Here is a 20,796-nt window from a genome sequence, read left to right as displayed (position 1 = left end):
TTCAAAAATCGGCATACGTTGGCTAAAACGTCAAGGTGTGACCGGGCCTTTAGACAGGCACTTTAGCTAATCCCCCCAATGAAATTACATTGTAAGCTTTGATAGATTTATATAATCTGGTGTTGGTGTTACCAGCCCATGCTGAATGGCCTTTCATGCATCAAATTTCCTAATGATTCCTTGTGAAGACAGCAAACAGCCCATCATCAGCAATTTATTCTCCTTCAGTTTCTATCCTCACCAATTCCCTGCCCCTCTTAGTTCCCTGTGTCTACTATACTCTTACAATGACGGTATTTAATTGCCCATCCCCGACGTCCTACTTAGTTTGAAAAGTATTTGTTTTGTCCATTTTTTTTCTCCTCAGTCCTGCTGATTTGGTGACCGAGCCATGTAGAACTTTGAGCAACTTTTAAAAAGTCAGACTTTTGGCACTGAAGAATGCTTTCACGGAAAACCTTATTGACTCCCTCGTATGGACTTCAAAACAATGAGGCATAGTCGATAAGGTCATCTGAGGAACTAGCACAACTTAAAACAGCACATTAAAAACAGAAAGCAAACTTTAAATGCATCTGGAAAATGAAAGCCAATACTGTAGTCCACAAAAAATAAAATCTTGCATGTGGCAGAGCGAACACATTCAGTATATGCTAGTTCAGAGACACATACGTAGAATGGTTCCTATTGATAGACATCACAACCTGGCCCAAAAGACAAATATCACAAAATTTCAATGTGTCCAAAAAAAAAAAAGAGCTGATCAAATGGTGATCCTTCCTCAGTGATTGAATGAAGGACCTTGAGTTTGAGTACACACAAATAATATTACACGTCAGTCAATGATCAATTGTTTGCTTATTTTTGATGTTAGCATCAAAAAATGCCTATTTTTAATCCCTCTTAAAAAGCAATTAGGAGGGTGTTCATTCCATCTGTATTTGTTGGGGAGGGGGGGGGGGGTAGTGAGTTGTATTTATTTTTAATGCCACCTGAACTTCAAGTGTATCATAAATTGTTATAACTTTCCTTCTTTCTATAATGGCCATAGTCCCACCTCATGTGGTGTGCCATGTTAAAGTATTTGGCTGAAGTCTTTCATGAACAGGCTGGCTCAGCCTGATGTTCAACTCAGTCGGTTAGAGGCTGCCAGCAATTGCTCGCCTACTCTTCATGGACACTGTGGGATCTTTAACGTCCATCAACTAATGCTGGCACATGCCAAGTTTAATAGTCTCGGACATATTTTGCAAAAGGGCTCAAAAAAGGTACTTGGAAGCCTTTCATGTTGATTGGCAATCAGGCTCACTTTGTATTTTAGGATATGCAGAGACTGCTTAAAGTGTTTGCCACATTCGATTCTGAGTTTTTAACCCTTTATTGGAAGACTCAAAATAATGTCCATATTCTATTTTGTTTTCATGAAATATTCTGTCATAGCTTCAAGTCTTCATTTCAAAAAGATTTCATTTTTTTTTAATACACTGTCAAGGCTCGTATGACAGCTAGCACACAGAACACATAACAGGGGGAGGGTGGGGTGGGGGCAGGAGACAAGCGGGGCAGGAGAGGGAAGGACAAAACAGTGGGGAACACAGACATAAGGAGATCTGTGAAAGGAAGGGATGGGGTGGGATACACGGGGTAAACAATATGGACACCACAGGACTTCCAGGTCCTTATATGGCAAGGAATTTGAAGGAGGTGGGTTTGGGGTGGATTAGCGGGGGTAGAAAAGATCGTGGTTTTGGATGGGGGAAAACAAGGGATGGTGATGAACAGATGTTTTGAAGACCTGGAGGGAAGAGTGTGATTGAAGAGAGTGAGGGAGTTTGTCCAAAAGAGGGGGGAAAAAAAAAAGAGGAATGAAAGAGTGAAGGTGAGTAATGATTCGTGGTTTGGTAGTTTCACCAGAAGGGGGTTGCTAGCGGACCTTGAGTGCTCTGCGGAAATGTGGGGGGGGGGGCGGGGGGGGAGAGACATATCGCAGACAGAACGGGGGGTGGGAGGGGTGAGACCGGAGAAGAGACTGGAGAAGACCGAAGGATCACCGACCTGCCTGCGATGAGAATGTGAGAGGCCCAAAGATTCAGCCTCATTGCGGGAGATACCAATAATTACCTCCACCACCGAAGGTGAAGGAGGTTGTTTTCACCTCTTTTTGTCTAATTGTCTGTTTGTTTGTCTGAAGAATATCTAAAACAGTTGTGTATGGATCCGGATGAAATTTTGTGGACAGGATGGGTGTGTAACAAGGACGAACTGATTCGATTTTGGTGAAGATCTGGATCCGGATCCGATAATTTTTAAGTGATTCGTCACCATTGAAAGATGGGGCTAAACCGACATGTAACACGATATCTCAAAAAGTTGTGCATGGATTCAGACGAAACTTAGTGGACAGGTTGGGTGTGTGACCACGATGAATTGATTTGATTTTGGTGAGGATCTGGATCTGGATCTGATAATTTTTTCAGTGATTCTTCACCATTGAGAAATAGCGCTAAACCGATATATAGCACGATATCTCAAAAAGTTGTGAACAGGTTGGGTGTGTGACCATGACAAATTGATTCGATTTTTAGTGAAAATCTGAATCTGGATCCGACTACTCGAATTTTAAGTGATTCTTCACCAGTGAGAGATGGGGCTCAAAAACGATATATTGCATGATATTTCAAAAATGTATTGGGCCAGATATGTTCTCATGGATCAGGCATTACAGGGTGGAGGTATGCGCTCTCCCGAGTGCCCTTCTAGTTCTAAATGCCTTGGTTTCCACAGCGTAAAGCCAAGAAAGGTGAGAGGAGGGAGCACCTGCCCAGAGGGGAGAGCAACACTCCATCAGGCTGCGGATGAAAGCTTGATATGTGGTCAGGAGCTGAGGTGAGGCGAGGAAGGACTTTGCATGACAGAGGATGCCCAGGTAGGAAATGTGGCTTTCCCAGAAAAGATCATGGCAGATAGTGAGACCCAGAAGGTTGAATGAAAGGACTTCAAGGGGATGGTTGAGAAAGTAGATGGGGGTGGGGGTTCCAGATGATCCTTTCGGAGAGACATAGTGAGTGTGAGAGATTTGTCAGGATTGAAAGACATGTTCCACGTGTTGCACCAGCTTGTGATTTTATCCAGACCTGCAGAGAGCGAAGAAGGTGCTGCTTGCCGGTCTGAGGGATGACAGATGGTACGGCAGAGGGTGGAGTTATCAGCAAAGAGATAAAGAGGGTTTTCCAGAGAGTCAGAAAGATCATTGATGAAAACCAGAAAAAGAACAGGGCCCAGAACACTGCCTTGAGGAACTCCAGCCTGCACAGGAAGAGGGGATGAGAAAACTCCATTTATAGCCACACGTTGGCTGCGACAGGAGAGGAAGTCTGTGAGCCGCAAGTGGAGATGGCCTTGGATACCATTAGAAGAGAGTTTGGTGAGCAGGGCAGGGTGCCAGACCGTATCGACAGCATGTGATATGTCTGGGGATGTGGCTCCGATTTCATGTCTGGCATTGAGTACCTCCATCCATTGTTATGAGAGCAGAAGCAGCATATCCGTGATAGAGTGACCTGGTCTGAAATCAAATTGATGATCGGAAATCAAGCCATTGGAGAAGAGGAAGGACTTAATGTCTGAAGCGATGATGGATTCCATAACCTTGCTGATGATTGGGAGAAGGCTGATTGGTCTGGAGTTGCAGGGATCTGTTTTTGCACCTTTTTTATGCAGAGCAGAAATGTTTGCTGATTTCCAAGCAGATGGCAGATGACCTTGAGCAAATGAGAGGGTGGATAGAACAGAGAGAGGGTGAGCAAGAGCAGAGGAGCAGGTTTTTAGGACACATGGGCTGATGCCATCTGGATCGGTTGCAGAATCTGAGTCGAGGTTTGACAGCAAGCTCTCCACTTTGACAGGCGAAAAGGAAAAGATAAAAAAGACCGTTTTCTGACACGAGGTTGAACATCGCACTCCAAAATGCCTTGGTAATCTCATGATTTCATGATGCCATGCACACATTCAAGGCACCCAGTGGCAGAGGCAGCACAGCAACCCCAAAAGATCGCTGAACCTCCTCCATGTTTGACTGTAGGGAAGGTGTTCTTTTCTTTGAAGGCTTCACTGGCTTGAGAATTCAACTACAATACACAACAGACTGACGTTTAGAATATGTATTAACCCAATGTCTGCTACAATTCAAAATGACAACTGAGGCAGTACTTAATGATTGGCAATATAAGACATAAGGCTTTTTGCTTCAATTCCTCAACAGCAAACAAGACAAAAGTAAATCAGCCTCCTACATTCCCCCAAATAAGAAGCTAAACATTTCAGATAAATTACGTATAATATCAGCTCTCCAAAATGTTCTGACATACGTTATGCTGTCTTGGCTATGACATCTGCAACTTTCGTTACATGCTAATCTCAGTCTGCAGTTGCAATGCATACTCAGGCTGCCATTGGTGCACCCACATGACATGATCTCTGAACATGCTTAAGGATTTGGAGGGAGGGAGGGAGAGTAAGCATGGCACCAGCTTCTCATCTTTGTGGGTTCAGCCCATGGATGTAACACATGGGAGACATGGATGGAGAGAGTGGAATTGGTTCGATACTTGCTTGGTAGTGTGCACGCATAATGTGGAATCGTGCTGCATCAGATATTGGCAGTAGAGTTTGAGATCATCCCATATGGAACAACTTGACTCATGCCTCGTCACAACTGTCTACATCTGGTACTCCATACACTTTGCAGATTAAAATCTCAGAAGATTTGATGATGTCATTGGTAATTTCACCTTTGCCTAGACTGTCCAACAGGTTATGGTGTTCCTTGAACACTGGATAAGCAGTTGACTTGCTCTGACGAAAGAATTGAGACACTGTCACAGGAATGAAAGCCAAGTAGCGCGTCAACTCGAGTGGCTGTCAAGTGCTTTCGAACATGACGCACTGGAATAAATTGGGGGGGTAATAGCAGTGCCAGATTTCATCCACAAATATGAACATGGCATTTTGTCATAGGCCAGCAACAGCACGTCGAGTCGAGTCCACAATGGCATGACGGCAGTGGAGTACAAGACTGGTGTCAGCCTCGTCGTGATCCAATTCAAGTGCTGTCACATTAAGCTCCGGGTCTGAAGTCTTCACCGTTGTAGGTTCTGAAAATCTTCCAGAGACAACAATTTTGTTTGCTGGGCTGTATTCAATAAGGTGATCAGATAGAAACAAGGCAAGATCTTCATAGTTTTATTCCAGTGCCATAAGGTTTGAACAGTTTGCTGGTAGCGGTACCATGTGACTTTCTACACGACGTCTCACAGGTTGAAAGCTTTGTTTGCATTTCAATCATGCCCACTTTGATGGAGTCTTTCCAAATGCTGCATCAATCTAGCCATAGGCTTCTCCCATGTTGCATTCCGTTTTGGCAAATGCTTCTGCATATTCACCAAATGTTGTTTTGGCTGGAGGCTTTCCCAGAGCCATCACCAATGCCTAGCCATCAATGACAAAGACGGTCGTCCTACTTAAAGAAACAGTTGTCGGGGTAGTGACATCAGTGGTGAAAACATTGGCAAGCAGTGATTTATTGGCAGTGTGTAGACTTCCATGGGTTTTTGCTGGTAACAGTAGTACTGGCATCAGCTTGTGCTGCAACATTTTGTCTCGGTCGACTGTGTGCCCTGCTCTGTAAGCATTTATTTATTAATCTTTGTTAGATATTTCTGTCCACTTTAATAGTTTTGCTGGCCTTTTGCTTATTCTACCACAGTAAACAACGAGCTAGAGAGTACAATGAAAAAGTGCGATTCCAAAATAAAGCAGGTAAGAGAACATAAGTTGAGACCTTCCTGCTTGAATTGCTCATCAAAAAACAGGGATTTGTGAAAGCCAGAGCAAATCTATCAGCAGTTTCAATTTATGATTCTCTGCATTCACCAAAAATGAGTAGAAAGTGCACAACAAAAAGGCAAGAAAAGGTCATTCCATGGGGTGTGCTTTGTGAGAAGTAAAGAGTGCTATGTAAAAGACAAAGATAATGACAGCTGATTCTGGAGTTGAGAGGCTCATACACATAGGCTACATTGCTTGGAACTGTCTGGTAAAAATGACATGCAAAGCAAGCACAAAATATCATCGGCAAAATAATGAATCCGAGTGAGTGGGGTGTTTTGGGACCCTAGATAACATTTTCTTGTTACTCTCTGCAGCAAGATGGAATCTTTAATCATCATGTTAGTAGTAACCAAAAATAATTGAAATCAGATAAGCGGTTTTCCATTTATTTCAAAAAATTTTTTTTCAAGATGGCCACCCCAGTCGGCCATCTTGGATCTGGCCACCCCCAAAATCAATAGAGTTCTTCCTTTTCAGGTGGTACATGTGTGACTCAAATTTCAAATCGATATGGCGAACAGTTTATGAGTTATCGCACTCACAGCTATAAATGTTAACGGACGGACGGACGGACGGACGGACAGCCGGACGACCTGGGTGACAACAATATCCCCCTTCCGCCACGCGGCAGGGATAAAAACTCAAAATCGAGTCAAGAAAACACTTGATTCGGATTGACGCATACCAAAATATGTCCAGTAAGAATGAGTGCTTGCCATTAATATGAAATGCTTCCATTGTTCATTCCCCCCCCCCCCCCAATTTGACAGTCTATAATATGCATCCGAGGGATGGCGCACACATTGACGCCTTATCCGATCCACCATAAAGACAGTTTATAGCTGGACTGAGATTCAAACCTCGGTTAGACAGCACAGAGCCAAGTTTGCCTACCTCTAAGCTATTCTGCCAGCAAATTGCTGCAACCAGAGCTGTCACAGTTGTCATCTTTCCAGAATGCCAGTTGTGACAACTGATGTAAAATTCAACATGAAATAAGTGCCGTTTCAAAGTTTCCATGGTGGAATAACAATAAAGTAAAAGGTTTACGATTTTCATCATCCTTCAACTATCCAGTCTGTGAAGAGCACTCTTATTTGTCACGCCGACAATATCAGCGACAAGTATAACCTACATCGTGAACTGCGCCACATCAAGACAGCTCTTGAATTCAACACTTACCCCGCCCACAATATCAACAAGAAACCACAAAAAGCTCGTGATCAAACACCAGAAGCTAGAGCATGTAGGGTCATGGCCAAAAATATTGGCACCCTTGCACATTTTTCAAATAACTCACAATTTTCTCAAAAATAAGTTGAAATTGACAACAGTATTTGGTCTCCACAATTCATTATTTCATTGTTGATATTACAGAACCTTTGTTTTTGATTCATAACTTAATATATCCTTTCAGATCAGAAAATAAAAATAAATGGTATTGACAAGATTATTGACACCCTCGACTTAATATTTGGTAGCACAGCCTTTGGACAAAATAACTGCAGTCAAGCGCTTCCTATGGCCATGAATGAACTTCCTACACCACTCCACTGGCAGTTTGGCCCACTCTTATTGTGCAAACTGCTCCAGTTCTCCCAGATTTGAAGGGTGCCTTCTCCCAACTGCTGTTTTCAGATCTCCTCACAGGTGTTCAATGGGATTTAGATCTGGACTCATTGCTGGTCACTTCAGAACAGTCTGGTGTTTTGTCTTGAACCATTGCTGGGTGCTTTTTGAAGTGTGTTTGGGTTCATTGTCCTGCTATGAGACCCATGACCTTCGACAGAGACCCAGCTTTCTTACACTGGGTTGAACATTGCACTCCATAATGCCTTGGTAATCTTCTGATTTCATGATGCCATGCACACATTCAAGGCACCCAGTGCCAGAGGCAGCACAGCAACCTCAAAACATCACTGAACCTCCTCCATGGTTGACTGTAGAGGTGTTCTTTTCTTTGAAAGCTTCATTTTGTTTTCTGTAAACAGATGTGCTTTACCAAAAAGCTCTAATTTGGTCTCATCTGTCCACAGGACATTCTCCCAGAAGGCGTTTGGCTTGTTCAGGTGCGTTTTGGCAAACTCCAGTCAGGCTTTCTTTTGTTTCTCTCCAAGCAGTGGGGTCCTCCTGGGTCTTCTATCATAGAACCCCTTTCATTGAGTTGGCGATGGATGGTGCGAGTTGAAACTGTAGTACCTTGTGTCTGAAGGTCAGCTCGAATCTGTATGGCAGTTGATTGAGATGTTTTCTCCACCATTCGAACAATCCTTCGCTGTAATCTTCGATCAAGTTTTCTCTTGCGGCCACATCCAGGGGGGTTGGCAACATTGCCATAGGCCTTAAACTTCCTGATAACATTACATAGGGTGGACACAGGAACATCAAGGTCTCTGGAGATGGACGTGCAGCCTTGAGATTCTCCATGCTTGGCTACAATCTTGTGTCTGACCTCTTCAGACAATTCTCTTGGTTTTCTTTCTTTTCTCCATGCTAATTGTGAGACACAGTGACACAAAACAGCAGAATGACTTATTTTCTCGATTCAAACTGGTTGAATGATTGATTTTTTTCATGTTGCTGGCACCTGCAACTCACCACAGGTGAGTTAAATTCCAAAGTAAAGGAGAATCACCTGCTTGAAATGTAATTATTTCAAAGAACTTCTAAAAGGTGCCAATTATATTGTCCGTGCCATTTTAACACTTCTGTGTGGAATAAGCGAAGATTTAGTAATTTTTTCAGGTTTTTTTGTTTTATTCCACTGCAAACCAAATGAATACATGTCTGTGGATACCAAAAGATTCTTTAATTTCAACAATTTTCTGGAATAAATGGTGCATTATTTGAAAAAAGTGCAAAGGTGCCAATATTTTTGCCACGACAATATTATTCTCCCCTTCGTTGAACGTACATCACACCACATTCAATGCATTCTCAAGACTGGCAACAGAGCAGTACGCCATTGCTCGACACAAGCTCAAATCTATTCTTCACACACATCAGGACAGAAGACCTCCGAACCACAATATAGGTGTTTACTGTATCCCTTGTGAATGCGGAAAAGTTTACATTGGTGAAACTGGCAGGACTTTCACCACCAGACTGTAAGAACATGAAACGCATAATAGACAAGGCAAATAGGAGAAAAAAAAATCCCCAAAAAACAGCAACAGTCAATCATGCAGAGACCAATAATCATCACATACTATGTTCAGACTGCAAACTTCTCACATCCATGAGTCACTGGCACACAAGGAGAATCAGAGAAGCTATGGAGATTTACATCACACGGTCCCCCAAGAAAAACAGGCTACCCATAAGCCACATCTCGTTCTCCCTCATCAACAAGCTGACACCTACAATCACAGCTATCAATACACCGAGGACAATGAACCATGATGACAAAAATGACACCAGCCAATCAGCAACACACAATAACCAACCAAAGGGGGATGTGGAGTTCTTATAAACTCTGCACCCCATTCGTTCCAGTTGCTTCCTGCTGTTGATGGGTGGAGAATGCGACCCAAAAAGTTGAGGCCGACTTTTTCTTCTCTTATTTTGCTTTAGAAGTAATTTTTAAAGCATAAAGACTATAAATAACTCTTTTAGGAGCTAATACATTGTGTAAACCTTTTTCCTTGAACATGAAATAAGCTGTAAGCATGTGAAAAATGCAGCCAGTATGAAAGTTCCACATCCATAAAACTCACTGCATGTCCCAGCAGAGCCAGACTGTAGAAAAGTGACCCCAGCCAAGCTTTCGCACCACGTGGTAACAGTTATTGAACAAGTCTCCAATGCGTACTGGGTGATAGCCTCCTGCCGATATAACGCACACAATGGACTTGAGGAAAAACACACCCAATACTTCGTAATTAAAAGTGAACCACCAGATGAACTATATATGAACATGGCAGGCATAGGAGAAATGATCTTTAGGGGAGGGGGAGAAGGGACAGAGGAGAAACGAACTGTGATTGGAAGAAGAATGAGGGTTAGGAACGACATACCTTGGGGTTTAAACACAAGCAAGTGACTCGGGATATCGAGCACCTTGTGAAACAATTTGATCAGAACTGCTTCACTCGTGCAGCTCGTTCTTTCAGCGGTCAAATTTTATTTTATTTTTTTCAATCCTTTCACAGTTCAACTTGTATATTTAATGACCTACATGAATGTGACGTTTTGTTGTAATCTTCATGTCTGTGTCCAGGACTTACCCTTGCAGTAATCACCTGGATCTTCCTGCTCCTCATCATCAGAGCCCACCAGTTCCTCTGGCTCAGACTCAGGTTCTGGAGATTCTGCTGTTGGTGGTTCTGGCCTGCAGAATGACATAATAATGCAGACACGCCGTTGGCGGTTGAAGGAGAAAGAAAAGAAATAATGAAACATCACACCGAGTGTGGTTGGTCAGGTGAGGAAAGGAAGGTGGATTCAATTGCATTGTAATTATTTTTTTTACTGCATCATAAATCTTAATCATGTACATCAGCCAATACTCTAGTCCATGTTGAAAATGTATCATAATAAACAGACACAATAACATAAAATCTCCCTTCAAGTTCAGCAACACATGAACACATTGGCAAATGGCATATGGGTCATTCCATGTCAAATCAAAGAATCTGCCGTCATCTCTCAGATTTTTGTAAAACTTTGGGAACCAATTGGGACCCATGAAAAACGGCAAGAACTCAAATATTTTTGCTAACAGCCTCTTAATTAGTGAGATACAGACTAACGAACTTTGGACTAATAAGCACGACATCGCGAATTCAAATGGCCGTATCTCTAAAAGTATAACACCTAGAGAGCTGGTTTTGGTGTCATTTTAAAGGTATTTTCATGCCCTATGAATTTGTCTGGGCAACATTTTCCTACCTCCAACCACAAAAAAAGTTATCACAAAATATAAACTTCAATCGTGAATCCCAAAAAAAATGTGTCCTTCAAATTTCCTCATATTCATCCCAGAGGTACCTTATGATGTCAAGAAGCTTCCACATAAATTGTGATGGGCACTCCAATAGTTTCTGAGATATGAGCAATAATGTACATGTACGCATGGCATATAGGTTCGAAAATCAGCATTTGTAATGTATTATACAATCAATAAGTGAGTTCAAGTACACAGTGTTCACTAACCTGACTTAGGCTTTCAATTTCCTCTTCAATGCAGCAACAGCAGCACTTGTTTCTTCCCCTCAGGCCCAGTTGAAAATGAAAGTATATGATACTTCAAAGCAATTGATGGTCGTTCCCTGTGTTCCCTGTCATGGCTAGGTTAGAATGATTGTATAATACATTACAAATGCTGATTTTCGAACCTATATGCCATACGTACATGTACATTATTGCTCATATCTCAGAAAGTATTGGAGTGCCCATCACAAAACTTATGTGGAAGCTTCTTGACATCATAAGGTACCTCTGGGATGAATTTGAGGAAATTTGAAGGATACATTTTTTGGGGATTCACGATTGAAGTTTATATTTTGTGATAACTTTTTTGTGGTTGGAGGTAGGAAAATGTTGCCCAGACAAATTCATAGGGCATGAAAATACCTTTAAAATGACACCAAAACCAGCTCTCTAGGTGTTATACTTTTAGAGATATGGCCATTTGAATTCGCGACGTCGTGCTAATTAGTCCAAAGTTCGTTAGTCTGTATCTCACTAATCAAGAGGCTGTTAGCAACAATATTTGAGTTTTTGCCATTTTTCATGGGTCCCAATTGGTTCCCAAAGTTTTACAAAAATCTGAGAGATGACGGCAGATTCTTTGATGATTTGACATGGAATAACCCATATGTACTTTTTCATCATATACGATTAAAATGTAATCGTTTTACGTAGATCATATATCATATACCAATGAAATGGTCATATCATTATATACTGTCGGATCCCACGATTTTGGGACCCTGCATATTTGCGGTCGATAAAATGTGACCTGCTTCTACATTCGCAGCCCTGTGCTTCGCGCATTCGTGGTTTTTCACAAGATTTTTGATTTTCCCTTATAAATCACAAACCGCCGGGAACTACTCCCCCTTTCCCATTTAAACAATTCCCCGACATTCGTGTATTCGACATTCAAGACATTTTCCAGGAAAGTATCCTCCACAAATCGTGGGGTCTGACAGTACACTATTAAGATGAAATCAAATACTATTTTTATTATTCAGGGGATTTTATTATTATTGTTTTATTACATTTTATTATTACTATAGGATAGGGGAAGCTTATGTACCTGTTGTAGGGTTTGTTTGCGGTCGATAAAATGTGACCTGCTTCTACATTCACGGCCCTGTGCTTCACGCATTCGTGGTTTTTCACAAGATTTTTGATTTTCCCTTATAAATCACAAACCGCCGGGAACTACTCCCCCTTTCCCATTTAAACAATTCCCCGACATTCGTGTATTCGACATTCAAGACATTTTCCAGGAAAGTATCCCCCACAAATCGTGGGGTCTGACAGTACACTATTAAGATGAAATCAAATACTATTTTTATTATTCAGGGGATTTTATTATTATTGTTTTATTACATTTTATTATTACTATAGGATAGGGGAAGCTTATGTACCTGTTGTAGGGTTTGTTTGCGGTCGATAAAATGTGACCTGCTTCTACATTCACGGCCCTGTGCTTCACGCATTCGTGGTTTTTCACAAGATTTTTGATTTTCCCTTATAAATCACAAACCGCCGGGAACTAATCCCCCCTTTCCCATTTTAACAATTCCCCGACATTCGTGTATTCGACATTCAAGGCATTTTCCAGGAAAGTATCCCACGCAAATAGTGGGGTCTGACAGTACACTATTAAGATGAATTCAAATACTATTTTTATGATTAAGGGGATTTTATTATTACTATAGGATAGGGGAAGCTTATGTACCTGTTGTAGGGTTTGTTTCTATAATTACTGCCACCAGTTTTTCTGGTACCTCAAAGCTTCTTAGACTGCTATGAGTACTAAACCACCATATAGGTTCTGATTAAAAAACAAAAAAATTCCAGCTTTTTGCTCGCTCAATTTTGCCAATGCGGAATCTCAAGCACCACTTGGTCTTCCAATATGTTCTTGCATCATAATAATGTACCTGCCTTAAAGTTATGCACCTGACATAATATTTTTTGCATTGTGACCAAATTAACAAAAACACTTCTTTTTTTTTTTTAAATCACAACTTGAATAATTTTCCTCCACTTTTCATGATGTTGAATTTTATGGATAGATTGTAGATGGAGACATTTCCTTAATTTACACTTCATCACTAAATGTTGAAAATCAGTCATATGGCGGTCTGAAATATTTTTTTCCCCGTTTGACCCCTGATCCAAAGTCCCCACTCCTTGGGGAATGAATCAGGGGTCCCATCCATAAAAACAAAAAAAGCTATATATTTCATGCATACCCCAATGTTGATTGCATATCAATGTGATATATTTCACACATCCCAATTTCAAACTTGCCCCCCTCCTCTAAAACCCGGTGGCGCCTTGTCAATTTCAAATGGCACCACAGCCGACTCCGCTCGTGAGAAGGCCAAATGTCTCGATTCTGTGTTTGCTTCAAATTCCTGTGTCCCTAACCCCTCTCTTTCTGGATCGACACCGACCAGTTATACTCCACTGCTCCTGGATTCTGTGTCTTTTGCACCTGAGAAGGTGGAAAAGTTTCTGGTTACCCTCGACTCTGACTCTAACTCTGCTACTGGACTGGACAGCATCAGCTCACTTGGCCTAAAAACCTGCTCTGCTGCTCTTGCCCTTTTCACCCTGTCATTTCCACTCAGTCATCTTCCAATCTGATTCAAAATCAACCAAAATCACAGCATTACAGAAAAAAAGAAGGTGCAAAAACAGATCCCCTTAACTACAAACCAATTAGTTTACTTCCAATCATCAGCAAGGTCATGGAATCCATCATCGCAGTTGACATAAAATAATTCCTTTTCTCAAACGACCATCACAGATCATCAATTCAGATTCAGACGAGGTCACTCCACCTTGGACATGTTGCTTCCACTCTCCCAACAATAGTGCAGTCCCTCAACATCAGACATGAGATCAGGATGGTCTCTCTGGATACAATCTTGTGTCTTGCCTTGCTCTCCAAATTGTCTGCCTATGGAATCAAAGGCCAACTCCACTCTTGGATTACCGACTTCCTCCACTCGAGACACCAACATGTGGCTCCAAATGCAAACCTTTCTTCTCCTCTCCCTGTCAAAGCTGGAGTATCCCAAGGCAGTGTTCTTGGACCCAACTTATTCCTAATCTTCATCAATGATCTCATTGACTCTCTGAAAAATCCTCTTTCCCTCTTTGCTGATGACGCCACCCTGCCGTGACATCCCTCATCCATCTGACAGACGAGCAAAAGCCGATCCCTTCTCCTCAGACTTAAAAAAAACCCCACAAACGGGTCAAACACTTGGAATAAGTCTTTCAATCCTGAGAAATCGCACACACTCACTCACTCACTCTCTCTCCGAAAGGACCGTACCGCAAACCCTCCCATCTACTTTCTCAACAACACACTCAAAGAGGTTTGGTCACTCAAACTCTTGGGTCTCACTCTCAGCCACGTAGACGAAAGGCCCTGCCCATCATATCCCTTCACAAATTGATTCTTGTGGTCCACTCCTTGGCAGAGGATGAAATATTGTTTAAAGTGTAGCCAATATATGCCTAATCATGATTCAAACATATCCCACTTTCAGAAGTTTCACATTAGCCCACACTTCATGCCCAAAATTTGTAGTACCGTTTTGGGTTACATGAAAATGTTGGTCGCACACCCCTTGAATGATGCCAACACAAGCATGCACAAGGGCACAAGCTTGAAGGCGGTGCATCGGCTGCATCTACTTACTGTCCACATGACGTTAAAGATGACTCTTCTGAAGTTTATGACAACGCATACTCCCATTGTCGTGATGACCATTTATCACACCATTAATCGACCCAGGTACTACATCTTCTGACTATCAAGATATCTTGATGCCTGGTATCCCCAAATCTCTTGCCAATAAATGCCAAAGCAGTTTGAGCGGTCCAAAGGCCCAAAGGGGGCCCGAGCGGCCCTGAGCGGCCCAAGGGGGCCCGAGCGGCCCAAGGGGACCCGAGCGGCCCAAGGGCTCAAGGGGGCCCGAGCGGTTCAAATTACGGAAGGGAAAAGCCATCTTTAATCTGCCTTTGAACGTTTAATCTGCTTCAACACAGTGCAGGAGACTTCATCCTTCAATCGTAAAGTCAATTTATATTTATTTCAATTTTGATGCGTTTATTTTTGGCTGTCGTCCACCTTCCTCTGTTTTCTCATAGCCCAGGAACATTCTCATAGGAAATTCGTTTTAACTGTCGCAGTTTTGTATATCGCGGAATTTTCCAGGAACATAACCTCCCGTGACATTTAAGGGTTTACTGTATGTAGGTATCAAGTTGATCGGATGAAAATTGAAGATATGACCTTGACCTTTGGACCTATTGACCTAAAAGATACAAGCGGCTTCTTGCTTGTGACTACCTCTGCCATGTGATTAAGTTCAGTGAAGATTGGAGTAAAAAAATGTGACCAGTAGACAATTGACATACACAGAGAGACAGACAGACAGAATAACAGACCAGACCAACCAATATACTTGCAAATCTTCTTCGCAAGTAACAAACAGACAAATAGGGGTGAATACCCAACATCTGTCCACCTCGGGGTGGCGGAGGTAAATATGTTTCCATTGTCCTGTATAAACAATTGCAAATGAACTCCGGGATTGGTATTACGCATATAGACTATCGCTCAACGCTCCATCCATGTTCACCATGGAACATTCGGAATGGCACGAATTTGATGCATGCTCAACGCTTTCAGGTAGTGGGCTTAGAAACACGAAACATGAAACTTCTTCACTTTCTGCTCTTCATCTTTCTTGTCCCCTTCTAACATCGGCTGAGCTGCTTTAAAAACCCGCACCTTCTCCCTCCTGAAACTAGAACATGTGGCTTTGACTTCTATCTGCCGGGCTTCAAGTGGGCACAAACTTCCAGATGATATCACGCGATGTAATAACGCACTTCGATTTAGAGAAACAGAAAAAAAATGGCAGACTCCTGAGTGTGCAACTGAAGAGATGGTCTCTGCACTTGCAAACCAGGACCATCATCTGCAGAGTAATGGCTGTGTCAAGGTTATTTTATTATCCCTCTAACTTGCAAATTGTTGAAAAGAAAGGTGCAGCAAAATACTGTCCTTTATCCTTGCTTCTCTTTTCAAGCTATTGATATTCCACGAGTCTTGACTAACCATGGAGTTAGTGAGGCCATGTGGCCTCTACCCCAACCAGGACCATTTCCAGTCATGGAGGGTGTCATCGGTGAGGTTGCCAAATTATTTAAAAATAAATAAATAAACTATGATGAGGTATCTCCGGAGACAGTTCTGCGAGGAATAGCCATTCAGTTCAATGTTTTTTTTTCAAAATGTGCATTGTGGATTGAGTGCCGAACAGGCAGCACCTCCATTTGCTATTGTTGTGGTGCCGGGTCTCAGCGGCGAGCACGACTGCTAGGGGGAGCAGTAGAGTCGGCTCAACCGAACACCCAGAATTTAGGTCAGACCTTTCAGATAAATCCGAAAGGTGACGGGTCCCTTATCGGACCGAAGATCGCCAATAGGTCGACCACGTGGGATAGGGTCAATTGCCAATTTCAATATACCTAAATACCCACATCGTCCAAATTACTGGGGAAATTCACCCTCGGCAGGATCTGCGCGATCCGGGCCGTTACAGAGCCGGATTCGAGTCGTACCCCGAGCGGAGAGTACCAGATTCCTGCCGGGCCGATTGCACGATTACGGCAACAATGAAGCCTCCTAATTCCCGTTCGCAGCGCGGCAAACCAATGGAAGAAAGGACAAGGACGAGCTGGTGCATTCAACAAAAAGGGGAATTTATTTTCAATAATTGGGGGATGAGGGGAAGAATAATCAGGAGGGGAACACAGAGCAGAGTTATCACGACTAAGCAAGGCAAATAATGTACAACAAAAGCACTTAACAATTCTACTTATAGACGGGGCCGACGGACACACACAGATACCCAGAAATGGACCCCGTAGGGTCTTTATTGAAGGCTTCCAGCTCGAGGGAAGGTGAGCTGGAGACCAGAGCCAGCTTGGACCTGTCCACCTCGTGTGGTCTTCGACGTTGTTGCTCGGCGGGACTCAAACCCGCAACAACGATGCCACTCCAAGCACCAGGGACGGAGGATGAAGGACGGACGCCAACCAGCATGAGGGCGGACAAGGCAGCGAGCGCCAGCAGGCAAGGCGAAGCGATCCAAGATGATCCGGCAGGCAAACCCCAACTCCAACTGCTTCCCGTCGGATCGCGCCGAACAATTATTCACTCCCCGTCCAGGAGGGAGGGGACTCCCTCTCGTAACCCCCCACCCCTTACTGGACGGTTTTGGCACGCGATCCGCTCGTTGCCCCTGTGATTGGCCAAAAGGGGCGCAAAGTCCGCTGATTAGACCGGGGGGCGCGGCAGGCATCACGGCGGACCGCCCCTCAAACAGGAAGAAGAGTAATATTGTCCTGCGTTGACTCCCATTGGCTGAACGACGGCAAACTCGCTCACATCTCTCTGATTGGGCGAGAGAGATGCCAAGTCCTTCATTGAACTCCGCCCACCGTGAGCGTTATGGCGTCAGGATGGAGCGAAGGCGTTGTTGTTGTAAAAGTGAAGATCTAAAAGAAAACCCTGACCATCAAAATAACTCTGCAGCGCACAAACATTTAAATCACCCATTAAATACGGGGTGGATTCTAACTATACACATATACTTAACGAAATAACTGAGCTACGGTCTGTCTGTTGCACAACATCATAGCACAACCTGTCTGTTGTGTGCTCATGGCTGCCAGATTCGTAACACTATTTCACCCCACCCCATCCAATCCCCCTTTCCTCCTAGGACCTTGTAGACACAGGCAAAAGGTGTTATATGAATAGATTATTATTTGCTTTCCTTGGTGAAGAGGCAAGTTGTTTAAAGTTTCAATAGTTTCATCATACAAACTAAAATTAATGAAGGACTTGAGAAAAACAAGAAACTGGAAAGGAACAAATTGGAGGGCAAGGAATTAGGTTTAGGCTAAATTGTATCCACAACCGATGAAACATTCACAAAATGTATTTGAATGATCAATATTACACTGAAAAAATAAAATAAAATTAATTGGGCATGTTACTTAGAGTTAGTAGAATCAAAACGACAGCAAAAAATTCTCCCACAAAATTTAATGTCCAAGAAACATGTACCATGTCCGGACAAGCCGACTACAAAGTCAATGCCCGAACAAGTTCTCACGGTGATATTTTCTAAAGTACAAAGGCATGTCAACCACATAAACAATGCAATCAACTTCATCTGTCAAGCTGCATTCAATCCTCACATTCCTTTCGTGTAAATATTCACAACTCTTTACCCATTTCCTCCCCAACCTTTGATATCACTTATTTCAAGCCGAAAAATTTCATGGAAGGACACCAGTTCATATTAATCAGCACTAATGCTCTCTGTACACAATGAGAAAGACTTACCTTTCGTGCACATGTTCTGGAGCTCCTTGGATAACTCTAGGGAGACATACCATTCCACCCCACCCCCCCCAAAAAAAAATCAGAATGCTTCACGCAGAGAAAAATTATACAAAAGCTAGCACGAGGTTAGATATAGAGCATCACAGCGTTTGTAAAACGGACACGTGTAAAATCAAATGAATAAGTTTTCGCAGAATATCAAAAAACAAATTCAACTAGAAAGAGCAATCAGAGATTGCAGACCCTTGCCAGAATTAGTTTTGTGTGGCTTTTGTGTACTGGTGTGTTATACAATTAAGAGACATAATTAGAACTGCCACTTGAAACTGCTGGCAGTGAGGACCGGGTACCAAGACGTCCCGCTTTGATTGGACACCTGACCCTGACCCATAATGTTTTAAATCATTATTCAATTGAATTTAGAATGGCATTAAAATAAATTCAAATCAAATGGAAGGTATAGCCTGCATTGGAGTCATCAGAAGGAACCCAAACAAGCAAAAAGCAAAGATAAAGTCATCAGGAGGAACCTGGATACGATTCACATTTCAGCTGCTACTCCTCTACCCTCAAACCCATCCAGGCACAGCCAAGTCAGCCTTTTTCAAAAAAAAAAAATCAAAATAATAACAATAATAATAATAATAAAAACGAACCCAGATTAAACAAATTAAATAATTTTGGCTGCCAGACATTGTGTCCGATCAAGTTGAAATTTAAAGCATGTATTCCCCATCGATACTAGATCATAATTTGAAAGTTTCATGTCAATTGATTAAGCAGTTCCAAAGAAAACATTATTTAATATTTTTCTTCAATCCAATATGGCTGACAAACCATGTGACCTATCAATTATTCCTTTAAAAACTTGTACACACAAGGCTTGGGGAACATTTCTGTGAACTTTCCCATCGATCTGTCCAGCAGTTCTGGAGATTATTTTATAGGTTTTTGGATAAATCCAATATGGCTGCCAAACCATGTGACCTATGACATCACGTGTGAACCTTTTCTTCGTGGATAGGCGTGTAAAGTTTCACCTCGATCTGTTCAGCCACTTCAGAGAGGATTTTAGGTTGTTTAAAAAAAAATAAAAAAATTACAATGAGGCTGCAAATCACATGACGTCATTTTTTTCAGTGGACCATTTTGTCCACAAATGACCCTCAAAATTTTTCATACTGATCAGATGTAGCATTCTACATATGCTATTATGACATCATTAAAAAAAAATTAAATCACATTCCCCATGAGGAGTACTTCCCATGTGCCAAGTTTCAATTTTTTCCTTGGAGCGACTTCAGAGATACAGAGGTCCAAAGATCCCGGTGACACTTGGTGGGAGAACCTGATGAGAGTTGGTGAGAGATCCTGCTGACGATTGGTGATAGCTCCTGACAGTTCCTGACGGTTCCTGACGGTTGGGGACAGCAGCAAAGGCAGTTGGTGACAGACCGTTCCTGCTGATTCTGCTCGTTACCTGGAGGTGACAACGTGACGTCGTTTGGTGTTCGAGCCTGTTTGCGGGTGGGTGCATGGCGAGGCAGGGTGCTGGCAGCAGAAACGAGCCAAATTGTGGAGAACTCATTTGGAGAGATAGATCAAGGCATGCTCACAGATTTTGGGTTATTTTAAATCGACACACGACGATTTCTTCTTCCCCCTGAATGATCTGATGGGTACCCATGTCTCATGTTTAATTGTTAAATAAGGAATAGTGATAAGCATATGCTCTTTGTCCATTTTTCTATAAATGCTTGTTGAATTCTTTATCAAGCCTGGTGTTGGCTCAGTGGTTAGGGTGGCGGCTTGGGATCCTAGGGTCCTGAGTTCAAGCCCCGTTGGCCGCTGAATTAATATACACCAAGAGGTTGACTCAGCCTGTCATCCTTCCGAGGTCGGCAAAATGAGCACCAGTGTACTGGTAATAGGGGCACTGCATCAACGGCATCCCAACCAATGATGCAACCAGCAGCCACAGGCTGCACTCGATAGAGAAAATTCTTTATTTTTTTGAGATAATTTTGTTGATTGAACATTTGATTTGAATTCATCCATTTTCTGAACAAGAAAATTTTAAAACCCTTCAATTTATCTGTTTCGATATAATAAATTCCTTGTTGACGTTTCAACCTGTCCGTGATTGTCATTTCCTTCCATTGATCCAGCATTGTCAGGTCAGGTATGGGAGCATGTGCCAGAACAGCGCGTCGCTGCGTCCACTTTCCGCCGGTACTCCAGTGGCCTCCGTCTGGCCTTCCTCCAGACAGATGCCAGGCCCA

The 20,796-nt window shown here is 42.6% G+C and overlaps 1 protein-coding gene across 4 annotated transcripts in view; it reads right to left on the bottom strand.

Annotated features, from left to right (window-relative positions):
* Window positions 1-20,796, bottom strand: part of SRPK2 (SRSF protein kinase 2) — a 115,797-nt gene that overhangs the window by 85,404 nt on the left and 9,597 nt on the right. For 3 of the 4 annotated variants that reach the window (XM_085894989.1, XM_085894987.1, XM_085894986.1), the window contains exons 3-5: window positions 18,515-18,550; window positions 10,116-10,219; window positions 9,606-9,714 (exon numbers count right to left, since the gene is read on the bottom strand). In XM_085894989.1, coding sequence (XP_085751115.1) covers window positions 9,606-9,714; window positions 10,116-10,219; window positions 18,515-18,550 — 249 coding nt within the window. The remainder of the gene's footprint in view (window positions 1-9,605; window positions 9,715-10,115; window positions 10,220-18,514; window positions 18,551-20,796) is intronic. The other variant, XM_085894988.1, reaches the window with a different exon arrangement.

Source organism: Eptatretus burgeri, chromosome 9, assembly GCF_056783735.1.
Source record: "Eptatretus burgeri isolate ZD-2024b chromosome 9, Ebu_testis_v1, whole genome shotgun sequence".
NCBI lineage: Eukaryota > Metazoa > Chordata > Myxini > Myxiniformes > Myxinidae > Eptatretus > Eptatretus burgeri.
This window is presented reverse-complemented; position numbering and strand designations above follow the sequence as displayed.